At 37.4% G+C, this 17,858-nt stretch overlaps 1 protein-coding gene across 3 annotated transcripts in view; it reads right to left on the bottom strand.

Annotated features, from left to right (window-relative positions):
- Positions 1–6,119: 6,119 nt before the first annotated feature.
- Positions 6,120–17,858, bottom strand: part of OTOG (otogelin) — a 103,498-nt gene continuing 91,759 nt past the window's right edge. For all 3 annotated transcript variants that reach the window (XM_026850375.1, XM_026850377.1, XM_026850378.1), the window contains 7 exons: positions 17,494–17,569; positions 16,403–16,581; positions 15,508–15,612; positions 14,959–15,078; positions 13,602–13,647; positions 9,000–9,079; positions 6,120–7,733 (listed from right to left, as the gene is read on the bottom strand). In XM_026850375.1, the coding sequence (XP_026706176.1) occupies positions 7,533–7,733; positions 9,000–9,079; positions 13,602–13,647; positions 14,959–15,078; positions 15,508–15,612; positions 16,403–16,581; positions 17,494–17,569 (807 nt within the window). In that variant the 3' untranslated portion in view covers positions 6,120–7,532. The remainder of the gene's footprint in view (positions 7,734–8,999; positions 9,080–13,601; positions 13,648–14,958; positions 15,079–15,507; positions 15,613–16,402; positions 16,582–17,493; positions 17,570–17,858) is intronic.

Raw genomic sequence — 17,858 nt, 5'->3', positions numbered from 1 at the left:
TGTGATATGAACTTGTCCTCCTTTTTTCACATGGTTGGTCCTGCCCCAGGTGGTACTACTGCAATCCTGCCACACTGACAGTGGAAAAATGCTTTTAAACAGCCACGATTTTAAACAACAGCTCTGGAAGAGGCCAAGGAGATTTCCAGGCGTAGAGCCTGAAACAAGTAGAGGTGAGGGGAAGCTATTTACCAAACTGAGCATAATCACTGCATCAGCCAAATCTGCTCCAGCGTGCTCCTGCCGCCTGCACACAACATGGCCTTAGAAAGGGTCATGGCGAACATGCACGTAACAATAAATGGTAACAACAGACAGGGCCTATTCCTCTGCTGTAAACTGAAAACCACCTAACTGTGAAGCCATTGTTTCCTCACAGCATCCAGTTTACCTGCAAAATTAATTGTGAGCAAATATAATTGAAAGGATTTTTTATGATTCAAAAGAGATGGGAGACTTTGCTATTAGTGTTGGACAGCCCACCAGTGTATTTGCCTAAAAATACAAGTTTCACATGCAAAGTTCTAAATCACCTTTTTTATTCCAAAAACACTAATCTAAAACTTCCCCCTTCTTGCAGCTTCCTCAGGTGCAAGAGGTTGGAAAGAGAATGCTGGGCTATAGAAGCTACCATTCCAACACAAACCGATGATCTTCATGTCCTACTGACTGGTTATCTGGTAACCTCTAACCACTCCAGCAATATTTAACAAGAACGCTTTGTGTTAGTGATTCATCGTCATACAGCTAACTTTTGCCACTCACTGAAATTTGCTTGGGCAGGGTGGGGTTCTTTGAGGAGGAGGAAAAAAGAAAAAAAAAAAAAAAAAGGAAATACAGCAGCTATCTTCTCCTGATAGGAAATGAAGGAGCACATTATTAGTGATGCTCCTGTTTTACAATCAAAGGACACCACCCTGCATGCAGTCAGGTTAGAGATCAGGCCTATTAGGCACCTTGATGCCCTCATCTCAGAAGGTCCTTCTCTGTTTTTTCCCCTCTATTTAGTAAAATAAAACATCAGTGTGAAGCTCAATAGGGAATACAGTCCAGAAAAGACAGTTGGGGGATTAAGAACAGAGATCAAGAACAGGCATGCTCACAACATTAGGTATTACTCCAGCTATTCTGCCTTTGATATTTCATGCTTAAGATCAGACTCTGCATTATTAATAAAAAGAAATTTTATTAAAGTGACCTGCTGTATTTTTTTTTCTGTCCAATCTTCTATATACTACACAAGACACGTATCACACAAATCTCACATACTCAATTCATGAACTAACATCAGTCTTGAGAAAAAACAAACACCAGCTCTGATGTTCCTTTCAAGTACATTAACTGAGATCAGAATCTGCTCCTGGGCAATCGTATCAATAAATCAGTCAGGAAAGGCCTGTATATTGAAAAGCCTCTCTGCTGCCTCGAACACAACTCTGAAGAGATAAAGCACAAAGGTATTTCATAGGTGGGTTTCATTACCTTAAAGATCTTGGAAGCCAAAAGCTTAGAAAGCAAGATCATGAATCACAAGACTCAAGCCAACACCTACACAGTAAAAAGTCTATAAACTAGAAGTATTTTAAAATTCACTCACCTTATAGATCCAGCTAATATAGCACCGTGTCATGGCAATAAACGCAGTTGTGCTTTTCCATCTTGAAGATTCAGCTGCTGCTGATGTCTTTCTTCAGCTCTAGAGATACAGGGATAGTTTAGGTAAAGTATACTCATTTCATATGACAGTATAAGACATACAGGAAAAACTGTACGAGACATTACATTACATTCAGCTTCATGCAAATCAAATATTACCATTAATGAACTCATACGAGGAGATCAGGTAAGATATGCCATATACACTATCAGAGTAGTTGACTTTTGAGTCTGTTGAGATATCTTTAAGGGTGATTTTCATACCAATGAATTTTAATAACCTAAAACCGAGGGGCCTAACCACATCTTTCCATCCAGGTTCTCTCTACAGTGAATATGAAAGATGATACATCTGGAAGATGATTCATCACATCGATCTTAGACAATTTAGGATGGAATGAGTCACTCTCTGGATGCACCTCTTTCTTTGGTAATGAATGGATCCTGGACACCTGAGTTAATTCAGATTATCTATGTTTTAAACAGGTAAAGTGAGCTGACATGATCAAAGCCTTTGTCAAAAGCCCATACGGAAAGCAGAGCTGAGGGGATGGCAGGCTGTCAGGTACTATTTCTAGAGAGGTTAGGTGTCTTCCTCACAATGAGGGGATTTTTACAAAAAATCACCATCTGTGTAGCAGCTGTTACCTCATTTTAATTACTCATGGCTAGCCACTTGCACTGGGGAGAAAGATGATGGTGTGGGCAGAGATAAGAGCAAGGCTGAAATTTTTTGAATTATTTTGGTCCGACTTGATGGACTGCATAGTTGAGAGGCCATCTGAGGAGATGCAAGTTATTTAACTTGTGACTAATAGTTTGCATTAAACTGCAGACCAACAGATGCCAATATTTCAGATTAATTTACCAAACCACCAGAAAGCACTATCGCTAATTGGAGGAAGCATTACTCAGGAGGCTGTTATCCTGAGACCAGATCATGTACTAATAACCCAGACAGTAAAAGTTTAGATAGCACAATTGATATCATTATATTTCTTTTTAAGGCCTTTCTTAATGGCCAATATCCATCATACTCAAGGCTCCAGCTGCCAAATCACATATATTTTTCGTGTGAATCATGGCTGGGTAAGCTTGCTTGAGGTAACGTAAGTAAAGTGTTTTTTAGAGGAGATGACAATGAGCAATCAGGACCATAACAAACAGGCAGTGTTTCCATACTCAAATTGCTAAGCATTTTATTCAAAGACTGCAAATGATCCAGCCCTGGAAATATTTAAAATTCTAGTTTTAACAAGATACAAGCCTAGGAGGTTTCCGTACTTACATTAGGAATCACTTTTGTGGAGAAACTCCACATATGCAAACACATGTGAGGAGAACATGGCCCTCAGGGGTGGAGCAAAGTTTTAAGACTTGTGAAGAAACGTTAACAGGCCTCAGTTTCAGGAAGGTCAAGGTTTCACACACACACACAGCATTTTCATTCACATTAAACAAAACCAGTTATTTACTGTGATGTTAAGAGATCAAGAAGAAAACTATTCCCGCCCACTTTAGCATATACCTGTTTTCTCCTACACTTTCCCCTGCCCCAAATTACTCAGTCTTTCACCTGCCCTCTGAAAAGAATTCTTCAAATTTGTTTTCTTTTATTCAGGATGAACAACTTTACAACGCACTAAGCCCTGCAGAGCAGCAGCCCCAAGATATCTGCCAGAAAAGCACCAACAGCAATTGTTTGGAGGAATCACCTGAGCACTATTTTTGAGTTTGCTCTAAATTAATCAGCATCTAGAAGTCCATTTCTACAGACAGCCCTGAAGCCTGCAGAAGAGAACTAGAGACTACCAGCAGCTGTGCTTTCTGCTAGCAATCACCACTGTTTCAGATTTACAGAAGCGAAGCAGCTGAAGAGCTAATTCAACATGGCTGTACAAGCACAAAGGTTTCCAACACCACCAGCATTTCTTTTTATTTCTTTGCTGCTTTCACCACCTGGAAGTCAGCTTTTGCAGGATAAAAGATTACCTTTTCAAATCTTTCTCACAGCCACACTGAGATAGGCTCAAAGGAAAGACTGAAGACCTCTGCCAGAGCCTCTAAGGCCACACACCTCCTATCCCTCATTTTACAGCCTGCAGACGCCATATCAACCAGCCATTTATCTCTTCTGAAATAAAGGGCTACCTGAGGAAAACAGCGCTCACAAGACACTAACACTATGCTCTCCACACTACTTTTACCCATCCACCAAGCAGCCATCCCAGCATCACCACCACCTCCTCCTTTACTGCCCCACAAAACCAGGCTTCAGGTGGTGCAAACTGGCCTCTTAGCTGGTGGGCTGGAAGGAGGCCTCTCCGTAACCCCTTCCAGCCTCTGCTCTGAGGGGCAGCAGGAGCACAGCAGTAGCACAGGTGTTTTTTCTTGCTCTATCCCTGTTTGTGAGGGAGCAAAGTCTCTCTGCAGTGGCCTTCACACCTGTTGCTGCCCCAGCAGTCACCCACCAAAAGACCACCCAGTATTTGCTACCTAAGCAGCTTTTTTGGTCTCTTGGGTTTCTAAAACCAGGTTTTGTTTTTCTTTTTCTTCTTTTTGGACCCCTAGGAAACACCGTTCTTCTACAAAACACTGCAAGAAATCTTGATTGTACTCATTGAATGATCCAGTCACAGTTTTGCCCCAGAAGAGTGCACCACACACTGCTGCAACAGGAACTATACCACTATAGCAATGGACCACAGCCTGGCAGCAATGCTTTTAGAAAGTGAATTTCCCTCCAGTGACTTGTTTTATATGCTGAATGCAGAATTTAACTTTTGTCATTATGAGAACTTACATAAAGGCTCCAATATTTCATTAGCTCCAAGTGCACATATGCCTTTAAGGGTAATAAAAATACAAACAAGGCTGTGATAGCAAAACGCATGTATTCTAAAGAGCTTAACTTGAGTGCTGTATACCTTCATATTACACCGATATAATCAAGCAAAAGACAACTTCTTAGTAAAAAGAAAGTAAAGTTGTTTTAGGACTCAGATCTTGCTGAGTCAAAGTACCTCCTGTACGGGAGGGTCAAATGAAACCCACAGCTGGCTGAGATCTCTTTGGTTTCTGAAGATGTGGAAGTACAAATAAGGCAAAATCTTTTTCCAGCTGAGCTGCTTTGTGCAAACACAGTGTAAGGTAAATAAATATACGATAAGGGGCCGGCTTGCTTTGAACTAACCACAGACAGGTTAAGCATCCGTGAAGGAATTTAATGTGGAGGCAGGGATAAAAGTAGCTTCCCCTGTCGAGCCATAGGCAGTTTGGATCTTTCCTCCTGTTTCTCTTAGCATAAGCCTAATGTTTACAAAATCAGAAGTAGGGACTTAACACAAAGTTTATTATTTTATTCCTGAAGTAGAAGCAGCAGCAGTGTTTGATTACGGTTATTGCATACACTACACTCTGCTTTCTACTCCCACTGCCAGTATTAACCTTTCTCTTCAATCAAGAGTTGTAAAGTTTGGATCTGGAATGGTTTTCAAAGTAACTGCCTTGTGCTGCGGGGAGCAACGAGTGCCTTGCCATTAGCTCAAGTGGCCAGAGGAGGGACCACGCCACAGCAGATGGAAGCATGGCAGCTGGCCTAATTCCTGCTCTCTGTCCCTCATGGTGGTGCTTGGCACTTCACAGCAAATACCATCTTGCTTGAGAGCAAAAGTAACACCTCTTTTCACTATTTCCTACCCTCAGTGGCATCTGCCAGCTGGTACTAAGGGATGCTGAACTTCAACTTTGCAAAAGCCTGAAGTTTAAGCCCTTGGGTTCAAGGACTTAGTTCTGTTTAATGTCTTTTCTGCTCCTCAATCCATGGTTTTTCAAAGGTCACACTCCTACCCAATTCTGTGCTTTTTCACAATTCAGAAGATGTCTTTGAACAAGGAACATGACTTACTAAAAGGGGTAGGGACAGTCAGATATTACACACGTCTTAATGACTCTACCTGTCCCTAAGTTCTGAAGGGTAATTGTCACCACACAACCACCCTATTATAACAACATGCCTACACTTACTCGAACACAGTCTACTCATTGCAGTCAATGCTGAGGGGTAGTTTAAAAAAAAGCTGGGGAAGGGAAATGTGCTAAGATGTACTGTTCTTTTTTCCCATTTTTCCAGAATAAACAGCCTGACAGTGTCAGAAATGTGTTGTTATACTTTGATGAGCAATGGTTTTCTGGGTTTTGTTTTGAATAAAATTACATAGTGGAATTTCGTATTTCTGAGAATGAAAGTGAACTGTGGTGGAATCGTAAAAAGATGTAGATTTTCAAAAATCCATATGCAGGTCTTCCTTGATGTAGTATTAGATTCATTAGTACTAGTGACAGCAGCAAACCCTAAAATTAACCATGTGCACTGGTAAAGAAGAAAACAATAAACTGTGTTGAATCACATGATAGCAATCTGCTTTAACAATGATAGCAAAATTAATTGTAACAAAATAAGACTTCCTGTTGTTTATTAGATATTGCAAGAATGAAATGTACAGAATACAAAATGAATGTAAAAAATGTTCACGAATGATTTTAACAATACATTGTTCTTTGGATTAACTGCAGAGAAGCAGCTTTTTAAGAAATTATGCTGAGATCTATTTTCTATTATAGGATCTCAAGCATATCACTATGTGCTATCTACAATTTTAATCTACAAAATGAAAGCTACTTAATTTTTGCTGAATCTTGGTGGCATTTGTTGGAAAAGAATAGAACAGCAACATTATCTTAAAAAATTAGGAGAAAAAATTAGCTTAAAAAATTAGGAGAAAAAAATTAGTTCAACAAATGTTGATTGTTCAAGTTCATAAGCAAAACTGCTTTTGAAATTTCAAACCTTAAAATTGTACCTTTTCAATTTCAAACACCTGCCGTAAGAAGTTACATTCTACTCCACTGGTGACAAAGATTTTCAGCTTTGTTTTTCTTTTAGACACATACATAATCCTGGTTTTCTTTTTCCTAATTAATTGTCACATCTTTAAAATTAGTGTTAAACAACGTTCATTCTCCTAAAGAAACAATTTTAATATGGCGCATTTCATAAGATGAATGTTTTAATTTAAGGTATATCTATAGAAAGGAATGTAAACTGGTTTCCATTTGTTGAATCTGTGTATTTTCAGTTTATGTCATATTGCTAAGCAGAAAGATAAAGTAACTACTAATGACTAATTTCAATGGCCTAAAAACAGACTGTCTGTTCCATAACATTACATGTTTGCCATAATACTTTTCACTACAATATAAAATACACTAGAAAAACTTAAATTATTATCAGGGAATATTACATACAGTTATTACTACTGACAATGTTTCCCTGATTAAAAGAAAACCCAACAAACTTTAATTGAATTTCTTATACATGCTCTACTTTGCAACAGGAATATGATTTAAACTGAAAATTCTTCTTACGTTGTCCATTTTTTCTTAATAGACACTGAATGTATTTGCACAATTGCAATGCATTCAAAATAGTGAACTGCTGCCAGGTAAGCCAGTCAATGATTTAAAGTAGTTACGGGTGCCTGACAAAGAGTGGGCCAGCCTTCCACAACAAATTAGATGGTGTCCTGTCTCTTGAGGTGTCTCTAACATAAGTCACTTCACCTTTTAAGTTGGCACATATCACAAGAACTCTTAAAACAATCCCTGTGAATGAACATGAAGACAAATCACAATAGAAATGATGCAAAACCATTCTTCAGAAATTTAGAAGAGTCCAAAACTATTTTTACTCTTATCTTTTAGCATTAAACTGGTAAAATTCAGTGGTTTGGGTATTGTATTTTAAAGAGATAAACTATTCAAATTATCTTATGCTGGGAACAGCTGGGCTTGCTGTTTTCTTTGCTTTTATGTGTTTAAGACCATTGGCAAGAACAATCTGTAGGCTCTTGGATTGAATAGCTGACCCAGGTTGAATTACTGGTGCAATACAATTGCACAGTCCGTCTCTGTAGTCCGAGCTCCCTGCAGCATTTGCAGAATCTTGCGTATGTGTTGATGTTGTAGTTGTAAATGCTTGCAGATGGGCACTTTCCATCGCATGAAACAATGTTCACCTGGTAACAAACATGAAGAATAATCAGCAAATTGAAGCAGCTAGAAAATAAAGTTATGGGTTCTCAAGAACATCCAAAGACATTAGGCACCCAAATTCAGTGGCAAAGCAATGAAAAATGTGGAGGCATTTCCTCTAGCCCCCTTATAAAATCCCACTATGTCTGAGTAATAAACTTAAGTACGATGCCCAGATAGGTCTCAGTTTTTATCTCACAGCGATGACAATCTCAGTACATAGTAACAGCAGATTTTGGCTATTAACAGATGCAGAGGAACAATTTCAGTTTTGAATTTTAAAGTATTCATAACAACTTTGGCTTGAACATAGCACCAAATGTTCTGTCCACAACTCCCTACAGTATTAATTTCAGTGATACACTGATGCAGTGTTGTTGCACTGATATCAGGAAGGAGGAATATAAAGAATTCATCCTTTGGAAAGCCAAGAGGAATTTAGTAATGATACCAAAACTGTAATACAGACTGTAACAGAAACAGTCATACAAACTGATAATTTTTTCAAGCTTAATAGTCAGGATTTGTGTTTCTGGTTGAATAAGACACTGAGACTAAATTTCCTGGCTGCTCAACAGTTTACAAAACATACTCTGAGTCATTTTAGAGGTTACAGCTGTTTTCTTTTATTACTGCTTTTCCAGGCTCTCTTACACATCTCACATGAGACGTCTGTCTGCACCCTTGCTGCTGCTCACACTGCCTTACTGCCCAGCAGGACACTGTTGGTGTCCTCCTACAGTAAATCCTTCAGCAGACACACAAATAGTGCCTCATTCTTCCTATACAATTCAGAGTACGCTCATGCTGCTGTCTAAAAAAACCTTCAGGACCCAAGATTCCTTCCTTCATGAAGTTGGCATTTAAATACTTTCCTTAGACAGATGGAAAATTAAACACATCTGCAGCCATTTTACTGTAATGTATCACTGGCAAGATTCAGTTATATCAAAGTTAGTTTGCATATAATAATTGCATTATAGGGTGGACTGAGACCTTGGATTTGCACTAAATCAACATGTTCCTAAATGCATACAAACACAGATGTCACATCCCCCTTTCTCTTATTACTTGAGATGATTGCTGGAAATGTAAGGAAACACTAAAAGAGCTCTATGAAACAGAAACTTCAGTCTCTGTGAGAGATGCAGACAACAGCCTTGTGGAATTTATGTTCCCTTTCTTCCTTCTTGTTTTTCCTCATTTTTTTTCTCTTCTATTAAAAGAAATGGTGATAGTTATTTACTTACTGGTGTGTTACTCCTGCAGTCATTCTTGCGGATAGTCATCCTAACAGTCACCTTTTTACAGAATTTGCCATCTTCCTTACCTGCAAAATGGGCATTGATTGAAAAAAATATCAGCTCAGAATTCTAAACATTTCAGAGACAAGTACATTCCTGAACGTTTTATGGGGTCAAGAGACAGAAAGAAAAAGTGACATTAGCTATACATTGTAGTGCTTTTCAAACTATTTTATTTCATGCATTAAAGTATCTGTATCCTTATATCTTCAATAACAATTATGAAAGGTTCATTCTTCACTCAGAAGCCTCTTAAGAGTAAGTCCACTGTCTTTCAAAAAATTTTGTAAAACTGATCAACTGCTCTTGTGAGAAGGCTTGTTGTTAATAATGCATAAAATGCATTTTCTATTAAATAACTGTAACAAACTTTAATAGTAGCAATTGCATTTTTAAACAAAGTTTAAAATGAATAAGGCAGAATCTGAGGAAGAATAGGGCTTTAGGGGGCTTTATATGTCTGTATGTTTTTATTAAATAAGAAAAACCACCAGTGAACGAATTAATTTTTTTATTTACGCTTTTATTAGTGTTATTTCCACAATTTTTCTCACAGAAGTAAGTACAAAGTATATGGATGAAATAAAAAAAGATAAAGAGAAAACATGAAATTAAATGCAGAGTTAAACTTAATTTAAGAAGGGAGTCCTGAACATCCGAAGAATAACACAGTAGTTCAGTATAAAGTTCAGTTCAGATCTTCTTAGGATGATCCTCTCTATGCTGAGGAAACCACATCACACTGTAGATCTGTAAGAGAAATCAACAGCCTGTTCCATTATAACAGCTTCCACAGTTTCACAGCAGATTTTACACACCATGATGCAGTCGTCGCACATGAGTTTCCACTTACAGAGCTGCATTTTCTTTCAGCCAAGAAATCCAAAGATGTTTACCAAAGGTGAATACTGTTAACTCCAGAAAAGCAAGGGGAATGAAAGACTCATTGGTTTGACCAATACCCAGTACTGAACTGTGACAGAAATTTATTACATCTTGATGTGCAACATCCAATTCTCTGCTCTAATCACTGTCAAACCAGGTAATATTCCTTCTCAAAGGGAAATGTTTTTTGTGGTGTTTTGGGTTTTTTTAAATACATAAGTCTGCTACTGTTTCTAGACATAGTTGAAGTTTCTACAAGATGAAAGAAAGGACAGCAATGAATCTTCTTGGAAGCAAATAAAAATCTATAATCAGAAATGGCTGGCTACTGCTTGACTATCATTGAATTATATTTGCTTAGGGAAAACGTATATTGAGAATAAAAGAAAAAAAGAATTGTTTTAGAAAATTAAAAACTCACCATTATTTCATGTTTTTCACAGTCCTATTTATGTCTTTGCTTCTTTTACTTTATACATGGTGTGCAGGATGGAGAATTCAGTGCAGCTGTGGTTATGACTTCATCTAGGCTATAGTGAAAGTATAACAGATCTCATAATGAAATAAATATATATTTCCATGGATGTATTTTATTGTCCAGTGGCTTTTAATGAGCTCTACAACATAATATAGTTTTCCATGAACAACCTCACAGAACACGTGAGCATCTTACACATGTTGTATTATAATGAGATTCTTTTTCACAGTCTGTATGGTTGAAAATCCTTGCTTGGTTTTTGGGTTGACTCATAACACCATTGTCATCTAAAGTGATGTCAGTATGAAAGAGTAAATATAGATTTCAGTGTTGTACTCCTAGAATCCTGAGTATAATTAAATGAAGGATGTATCATTTGATGATATATGAAATTACAGTCAACATAATTTCTCTTACAGAGAGATGTTTTCACAAAACAAGTGCCAAAACAAATGCATTCAAATCATGTTACAATTCAAAAAATTAACTTGCTCTATTAAAAAGAACAAAGATAATTTTCATGGAGAAAACACAGGCTCTCTCTTTTCAGTATACTGTCCTAAATACAGATGGGAAAGAAGTGAGCTGCTTCTACAGGCCACTGGAAGCAAAACTATATGATACATCATCTGTGAAAATGTTGCTTACATAATAAGCTTTAACAAGCAAAGCCATTAGTCTCTACGTTCTACAACCCTGTAAACAATTAGCTTACATTTTTAAACAGAGCAATTTTACACATGCAGCAAGCTAAAGACTACACAAGTGCTTACTACCAACAGTACATTGTTGGCTAACAACAATGCACCGCCCACACAGTGCAAAATGAAAACCAAAACCAAACCAAAATGTGAGCCACTCTGAACCATCAGCAGTTATACTACACTGCAGCTTTTGGTATAATTGGGTAACACGAGGCCTGATGCTCCTATCAGGGAGTACATTGTTGGAAATCAACAATGATGCTGTTTGGGTTGGTCCTACGTATTTCCCGGAAATGTACCTGTGTAACAGCTAGGATAGGCTGTAGGAGTGACTGGGCTAACAGGGAATGGGAGGAGCACTGACACTGAAGAACCTGGTAAGAATATTACATATTGAACAGAGAACATGTTACAGAGGATTCCCTATCAGTATGAAACATTTTTGAGTGACTATATTTGAGAAAAGAATTCAACCTTAAAATGTCTGTATATTACAGGATCCCAGAATGGCTGAGGTTGGAAGGCACCTCTGGAGGCCATCTGGTCCCACCTCCCTGCTCACACAGGGATCACTGGGTCAGCAGCTCAGGACCATGTCCAGGTATTACTTTCATTGCTAAGCCTCATGTCAAAACCAGGAAGAATCTGATCTACATTGGTATAACTAAGACAATCTGGTACCTTTAGGGCTACAAGAAAGAAATAATATAATTTTCTCTGAGCAGTATTTGTAAAAACTCTCTCAGTTTTGATGGAACGCCTGGGACTTTTGTTTCAAATACTGCTTAAAGCTGAAAGCAAAAAGCACAATGGTTTCTAATGGTAAAGTACTTCAAAAGAAAACAAAAACCTGATAACCCCTTTCAGAAACATCTCACACAATTACAGCTGACTGAGAGCCCTCATCCCAGAACTGTTTGGAGTGAGAATGAGATACATGATTCATAGAGGTACTATGTTGTCTATAAACAGGTGTGAAATCAAAATCATTTGAATCTGCCTGTAAATGTATCTCAGAAATCACTGGATTTTCCAAACATTTAATTTTACTCTGCAATGCATGCCCCAGATTAATAACTTACTTTTGTCTTAATTAAAGAGTGTGGTTATGATCTTTCTCTAAGTATAGTAGCAAGATCTTCTGCCTTGCTGAAAAGTAGCTTAATGGATTTTTAACGGTCTTAAGAAATTGTTCAGAATCTGGCTTGTATGGCTGCTAAGGCATTGAAGGTAATATCAGATAATCAGAAACAAATCTCAAAGAGCCTATGGAGAACTGGTTGCAGATCTAGGACATGTGATTGAAACACAGGTCCATCAGCGTGAAAAAGCATGAGGAGACATTACCATTCCCTTAGAGTGATCAGGAGCAAGAAAAAAGATAAATCTTCCACAGTTTCAATAAACTTTGTACTACAGGATGTTACATAATGAATAACACCAAGAGGCACCTCCCAATTGGCAACATATATCCTCCTGCAGTAACTGTGTGCATGGTACAATATCTGGTAGTCATGACTGACCAAGTCCATCCCACCAAGCAGGAAATATCTGCATTTTTCTCCAGCTCTCTCCCACACGTTACCTCCTACTATCTTTAGCTTTTAGGTCACTATGCCAGCCACTTATGCACATGAAGTGAGATTTTTGCACCTTTTTATAGATAATATAATGCTGCCCAGTATAAAATCTCCTTTTCAATTGCTTATAACATTGTCAACTTCAAGTATTAAAGCTTAAATTCTTCAGGCTAGGTGCCTGCCTTAGTCTAAGTTCTTCATTAAATCAGACAAAATGTTTCAGCTATGTACCAGCGTGTCAAGAAAAAAGTGTACTTAGCTCTTGATTCATCTTAAGAATTAGCATATTTGGAACATGTTCTAAGAGATTTTTATTTTTTTTCTCCAGAAAGCCTTTATTAGCTCTCTTAGATGTCAAAACATATCTGGTAATTAAGTAAGGGATTTTTTTAAATTCTAAGTTCTTTTAAAAGATATTGCCTGAAAGCTTCTGAACTACATCTGTTAATGGAACCTAGGACTATACTGCAGTCAGTTAATCATTACAGATTAATATACAAACTGCATATAGCAATCTTCATTTTTACCAGATATGAAGATGTGAATGTAAATGAAGCATGTTTTAAGGTGCCTTCCAAAACAAAGTACCTTTTGTTATACTAAATGCAGTAACTAATATTTTGAGGAGTTTTACCTGAGAACTATAAAATACTCAAGGTAGCAGTTTTAGTGACTTGGTCAACCCCAATCACGATCAGTGGAGTAAACCCTTCAGTGTTAAACTACTTTCTTCTGATTTAACTCCGCTAGTTTCACCAGTACTTGCATAAGTAAAACTGGGAAAAGTTTGGCCTTTGAGATCAGTGAATCAAGCTTTCATGCGGGAAAAATTCAACCTTATTTCTAAGGTAACAACAAATCAGACAGACTTGTGAGGCAAGAACCATCATTAATCACTTACATGTTTTGCAGCATCCTTCTAAGAACGGCACAACATAGCCTCCAACCTGATCAAGAGAGAAATAAAGAGGAAAAAACTTGATTTTTTTCAAACATTCTTTCCCATATATCTGCACTATTAGAAATATCTTTCAGATAAAGCTGAATAATGCAACATTATTCAGGCAAATGCAGCACTCGTGAACGGATGAAGGTTTGGCTGTAAATGATCTAACTTGACTGTTTTAGCACAAGCGAGTATTAAGTGGTTATCACTGAATGCCACTAAATATCATCTGCTATCAAAATGCCACATTTGGAGAGAGAACGACTGTGTTAAGTCTGACTCCATCACATGTTACTTAAGAGTAAACCCCTGACTTCTTGTAGAGGCCATAATGACAATCACAAAAAATATTCCAAATTCAAAGCAGGAAGAAATCTCATCTAAATGAGAAGCCACCCACTCCCCACAGTGGAGATTCACGGCTGTCTGCAGTGCAGTAGCATGAAGCACTCCCCAGAGTTCTGTGGGAAGAATAGCTGCAGCTTTTTAAAAAGCTCTCTCAGGATTACATTGAAGGAGAGTTCTATTTTTGATGTCCACCTCAGTATCCCAAGCCATGATGACCTATCTCTCTGACTTAACTTTTTTAGTTTGTCTAGAACAGCAAAAAGCCTTTCGCCAGCTACATAACTGAGACTTTCTCTGAAGAACCAATCCATTGCTATCTGTGAGAAAGAACTACAGCCAATTAGTTCCTTTAGGACTGTACCCTGCTTGTGTACCATCATTTATTAAGGAAAGTATCCCTCCATCCACATGTAACTGTAGAGTTAGAGAGCAACACAAGATTGCTCCCTGCACACATTTCCTGGCACTTAGCCTAATCTAATTTCAAAAATTCAAATAGAGCTTTTGCTTCTGCTGCAAAACTAGTCCTAAAAACCTTATATCTCACTGTAGAAAAGATCTTCCTAATATTCAGACAATCTTTGCTTTTTCTTCAGTGTTTTTAACCTCCGATGAATCAAATTGCTATGCACAGAAAATCAGTTAGAAAGGAGAAGTCCAGCCCAGAAAAGCATCCAAGTTCAAACAGCTGTATGGAGTCTAGTTTAATATTACAAGCCTCTATGGAAAAAAAAAAAGAGTTTTCTGAGAATAAAAAGAGGTCTCTCCAGCTGTGTAACCGGGCAGTCTGGTGGCACACTACATATGTATAGTTAGAGCTTTTCACCTTCAAAAGTCTGAGCAAAAATGCAGGCATTGTAACAATTTATAATTTCTCCCTTCTTGAGGTAAAACCATCATTTGTCAGTCTTTTCATGCAAACATAAATCATAGCTGGAATGCAAACAATGTGTTGAATACCCACCTTCACACATTCAGTTTCATTAAAGGGGGGGCAGCCAACTGAAGAGGAAACCAGAACTGGTCCTATTGCTGTATTGGTGCATTCGTATCTGATGCAGTTTGAAATCCAAACAGTACCAGGCTGTTACAAAATTGTAAAACAGAAACTTCACTGAGCAAAACCAGTAATATAATTATTTCTAATACAAATCCATTGAATGAGATCTTGTCTGAATCAAAAGTAATACTTACAGCAAAATATAATTTAGATGCATGTTAAAGTTCTGTTTAAGTACAGAACTTAAAAGTCCACTCAATATAAAATGTTAAGCAGGTTCCAAAATAGTCAGGTCGATGATAATTCTCTGATATATCAAAACCCCTTAATCTTTATAGACAGCTATGTGATTGACTCTCCAAGAAATTAATGTTGTATACATGTAAAACTTTCCAAAACTTTGGCCAAATATAGCTCTTGTTTGCACATTTTATACAGCAACATGTGTACAGTATGTCATAATTGCTTTGTTTACTTCTAACTATTTTGAGAGAATAAGATGTAGAAACTTACATTAAAATTGGAAACTGTGCCATTGCTGAAAGTGTGGAGACAAGACAAGTTCTTACAGCTACCACAGCAAGTTGTTAAATCTTTTGGAGGCTGATAGACTTGGTTCTGTCAAAATCAAATAGATTATTCCTTATATGAGATCATCCTGCAGCTTGATATTTTACTACTATAATAGGCAGATTTTTTCAGGTATCTGATTATGGAGACAGTTTTTAAATAACTTTCAAAACTGCATAACTTACATTCGTACACACTCTACATTCGTGACACTTTTATAAAATACCTTTGGCCTTAATTGAAGTAAATCGGGAGAGGTTCTAACTCTGAGTAAATGGTCTTACCATTTTCAGATGTAAGTCTGAAAGCTTACTTCAAGAACCACTGAAATTTCGACTTTTTAGACATTAGACATCAAGTATGTACATAATGAGAAAAAGTAATCTATATTGTATTCCCATGGTAATGTTATCATACTTTGTAAAAAGATAAGGTATAATTTGCTTATTTTATAAAGCTGTTTTCACCACATTCAGACTTATTCTTCTATTTATAATTATTCTCTTTCTGGTTCTTACTGAGCTAATGTCTCCAAGGAATTTGTACCCATTTGTGCATAATGCAGCTAAAGTTATAGCGTGATGCAAGGTGGCAGTATGCTATTAGTCCAAGCTGGCAGTATGCTATGTACAACCAGTTTGTGTGATTTTACACAGGGAAGAACAGAGTGAGAAGAGTGAGACTTCTACAAATTTCTATCATTAGTGCAGTAGCACATCATTAGGGGACATCTCTTTCCATCTTGTTCCTATGACTGTAATCTACTCAACAAAACCCAACGAAATGAAATTAAGAGGACCAGTCACAATATACATGTCTAAAATTCTGAAATTCTTACAGCTTTGCACTTGACAGCACAGTCTATTGAAGATGTGTTTATTTGGTAGTATTTAGTGGAGGGATCAATCACATTTGTACAGTGAGAAATGTGGCAAATGCCATCTGGACTGTGTTCCACGATTGTCTGTCCAGGAAACAGCACACCTCTCTCATTACTCAGGCAAACTTTGTCTCTCACTACAAGAAAGCACAAAAATAAACAGCATGCTCAGGACAATCAGCTTGGTATCAAAACTCTGTTAAGAAATGTTTCAAACAGTAAAACAGGAATGGAAAAACTATTCTACCTCTTTAGGAATTATGGGTCAGATTTTCAAATATAAACTGTTAACAGTAGTCTAATGCTTCACTACAATCAAATTATTTTAAATATAACCATGCATGAAATCTAAATATATAGTAGTCTATTAGCTGCATCACCAAAATGACAGTGCAGGCTTCTTCAACTGATTTGTTTTATAAGTCTACTAATAAGGATAAGAAATGTACCTGAGAGATACCTTTCTCCCCACTGTTTGAGGGCACAGAGGATTATTAGCTCAGAAGTATACTTCTTTGTTGTAGAAATCTAGGTGAGGACAGTCCCAACTCTCGGCCAACTGCATGCCCCACAGAAGGTATTTTTTCCTAAGTTTTCCCAGACGCTATTGGCCATGCTCTGGGATGAATTTGCATGGTGCGGAATGCTATCCTTGATCTTGTAAAGCATTATAAGCATGTCTACCAGATCCTGAGCAGTCCCATAATGGGTTAGTGGGACTTTTCTTTATGTGGACATTGAGTGTGTGACTTGCTGGATAGTCTTGCAGGCTGCTTAGTCAACACCATCTAACTTTACCAAAATTCTGTCTGCTTTTTTCCTGCACAGACCTCCTGCTGCAGGCACTAATAGAATACAACGACAGGCCATAATCAAGTATTTAGTGAGGGGCCCTATTTTCTTCCCTTTTCTTACACTATTTGTGAACTATGCCAGTCAGTTCTTTCCTCCTCAGTATCACATTCAAAGTGAACACCTGCTTTATATTTCCTAATTTACCTTAGCACTTGAAAGGGTATTTCTTCAAATTAAATTATTTTCTGACTTACCACATTTGTACTTAACACAGTTGCAGATATTTTCTGTACTGTTCTGAAACTGCTCATCTATCTGAAGTTTCTGCCCCTAAGTGTATAAAAGCAGAAAAAAGTAAGTGAAACCAACAGTGTTTTATCTGTATGATCTTTTAAATACCTTTACTTCAGGATTTGAGTAGCAGTATCTCTTGCCCCTAAAAACCTATTTTGGATATACTTTCATCACAAGGAGGGACATTTAATTTAGTAATAACCAAATAAGAAATTTTTTTGCATCTGAAAAACAAGAATGGTTGTTGGTGTCACTACAGCAGACATTTAGGACAGAAAAGACTACGGCAGGCCAACAATGAAATGCAATGGCCTGCCTTTGTACA

The sequence above is a fragment of the Athene cunicularia genome, assembly GCF_003259725.1.
Source record: "Athene cunicularia isolate RWA chromosome 5 unlocalized genomic scaffold, athCun1 chr5_part2, whole genome shotgun sequence".
NCBI classification, from domain to species: Eukaryota; Metazoa; Chordata; class Aves; order Strigiformes; family Strigidae; genus Athene; species Athene cunicularia.
Note: the sequence above shows the minus strand (reverse complement) of the source record. Positions and strands in the feature narration are given on the sequence as shown.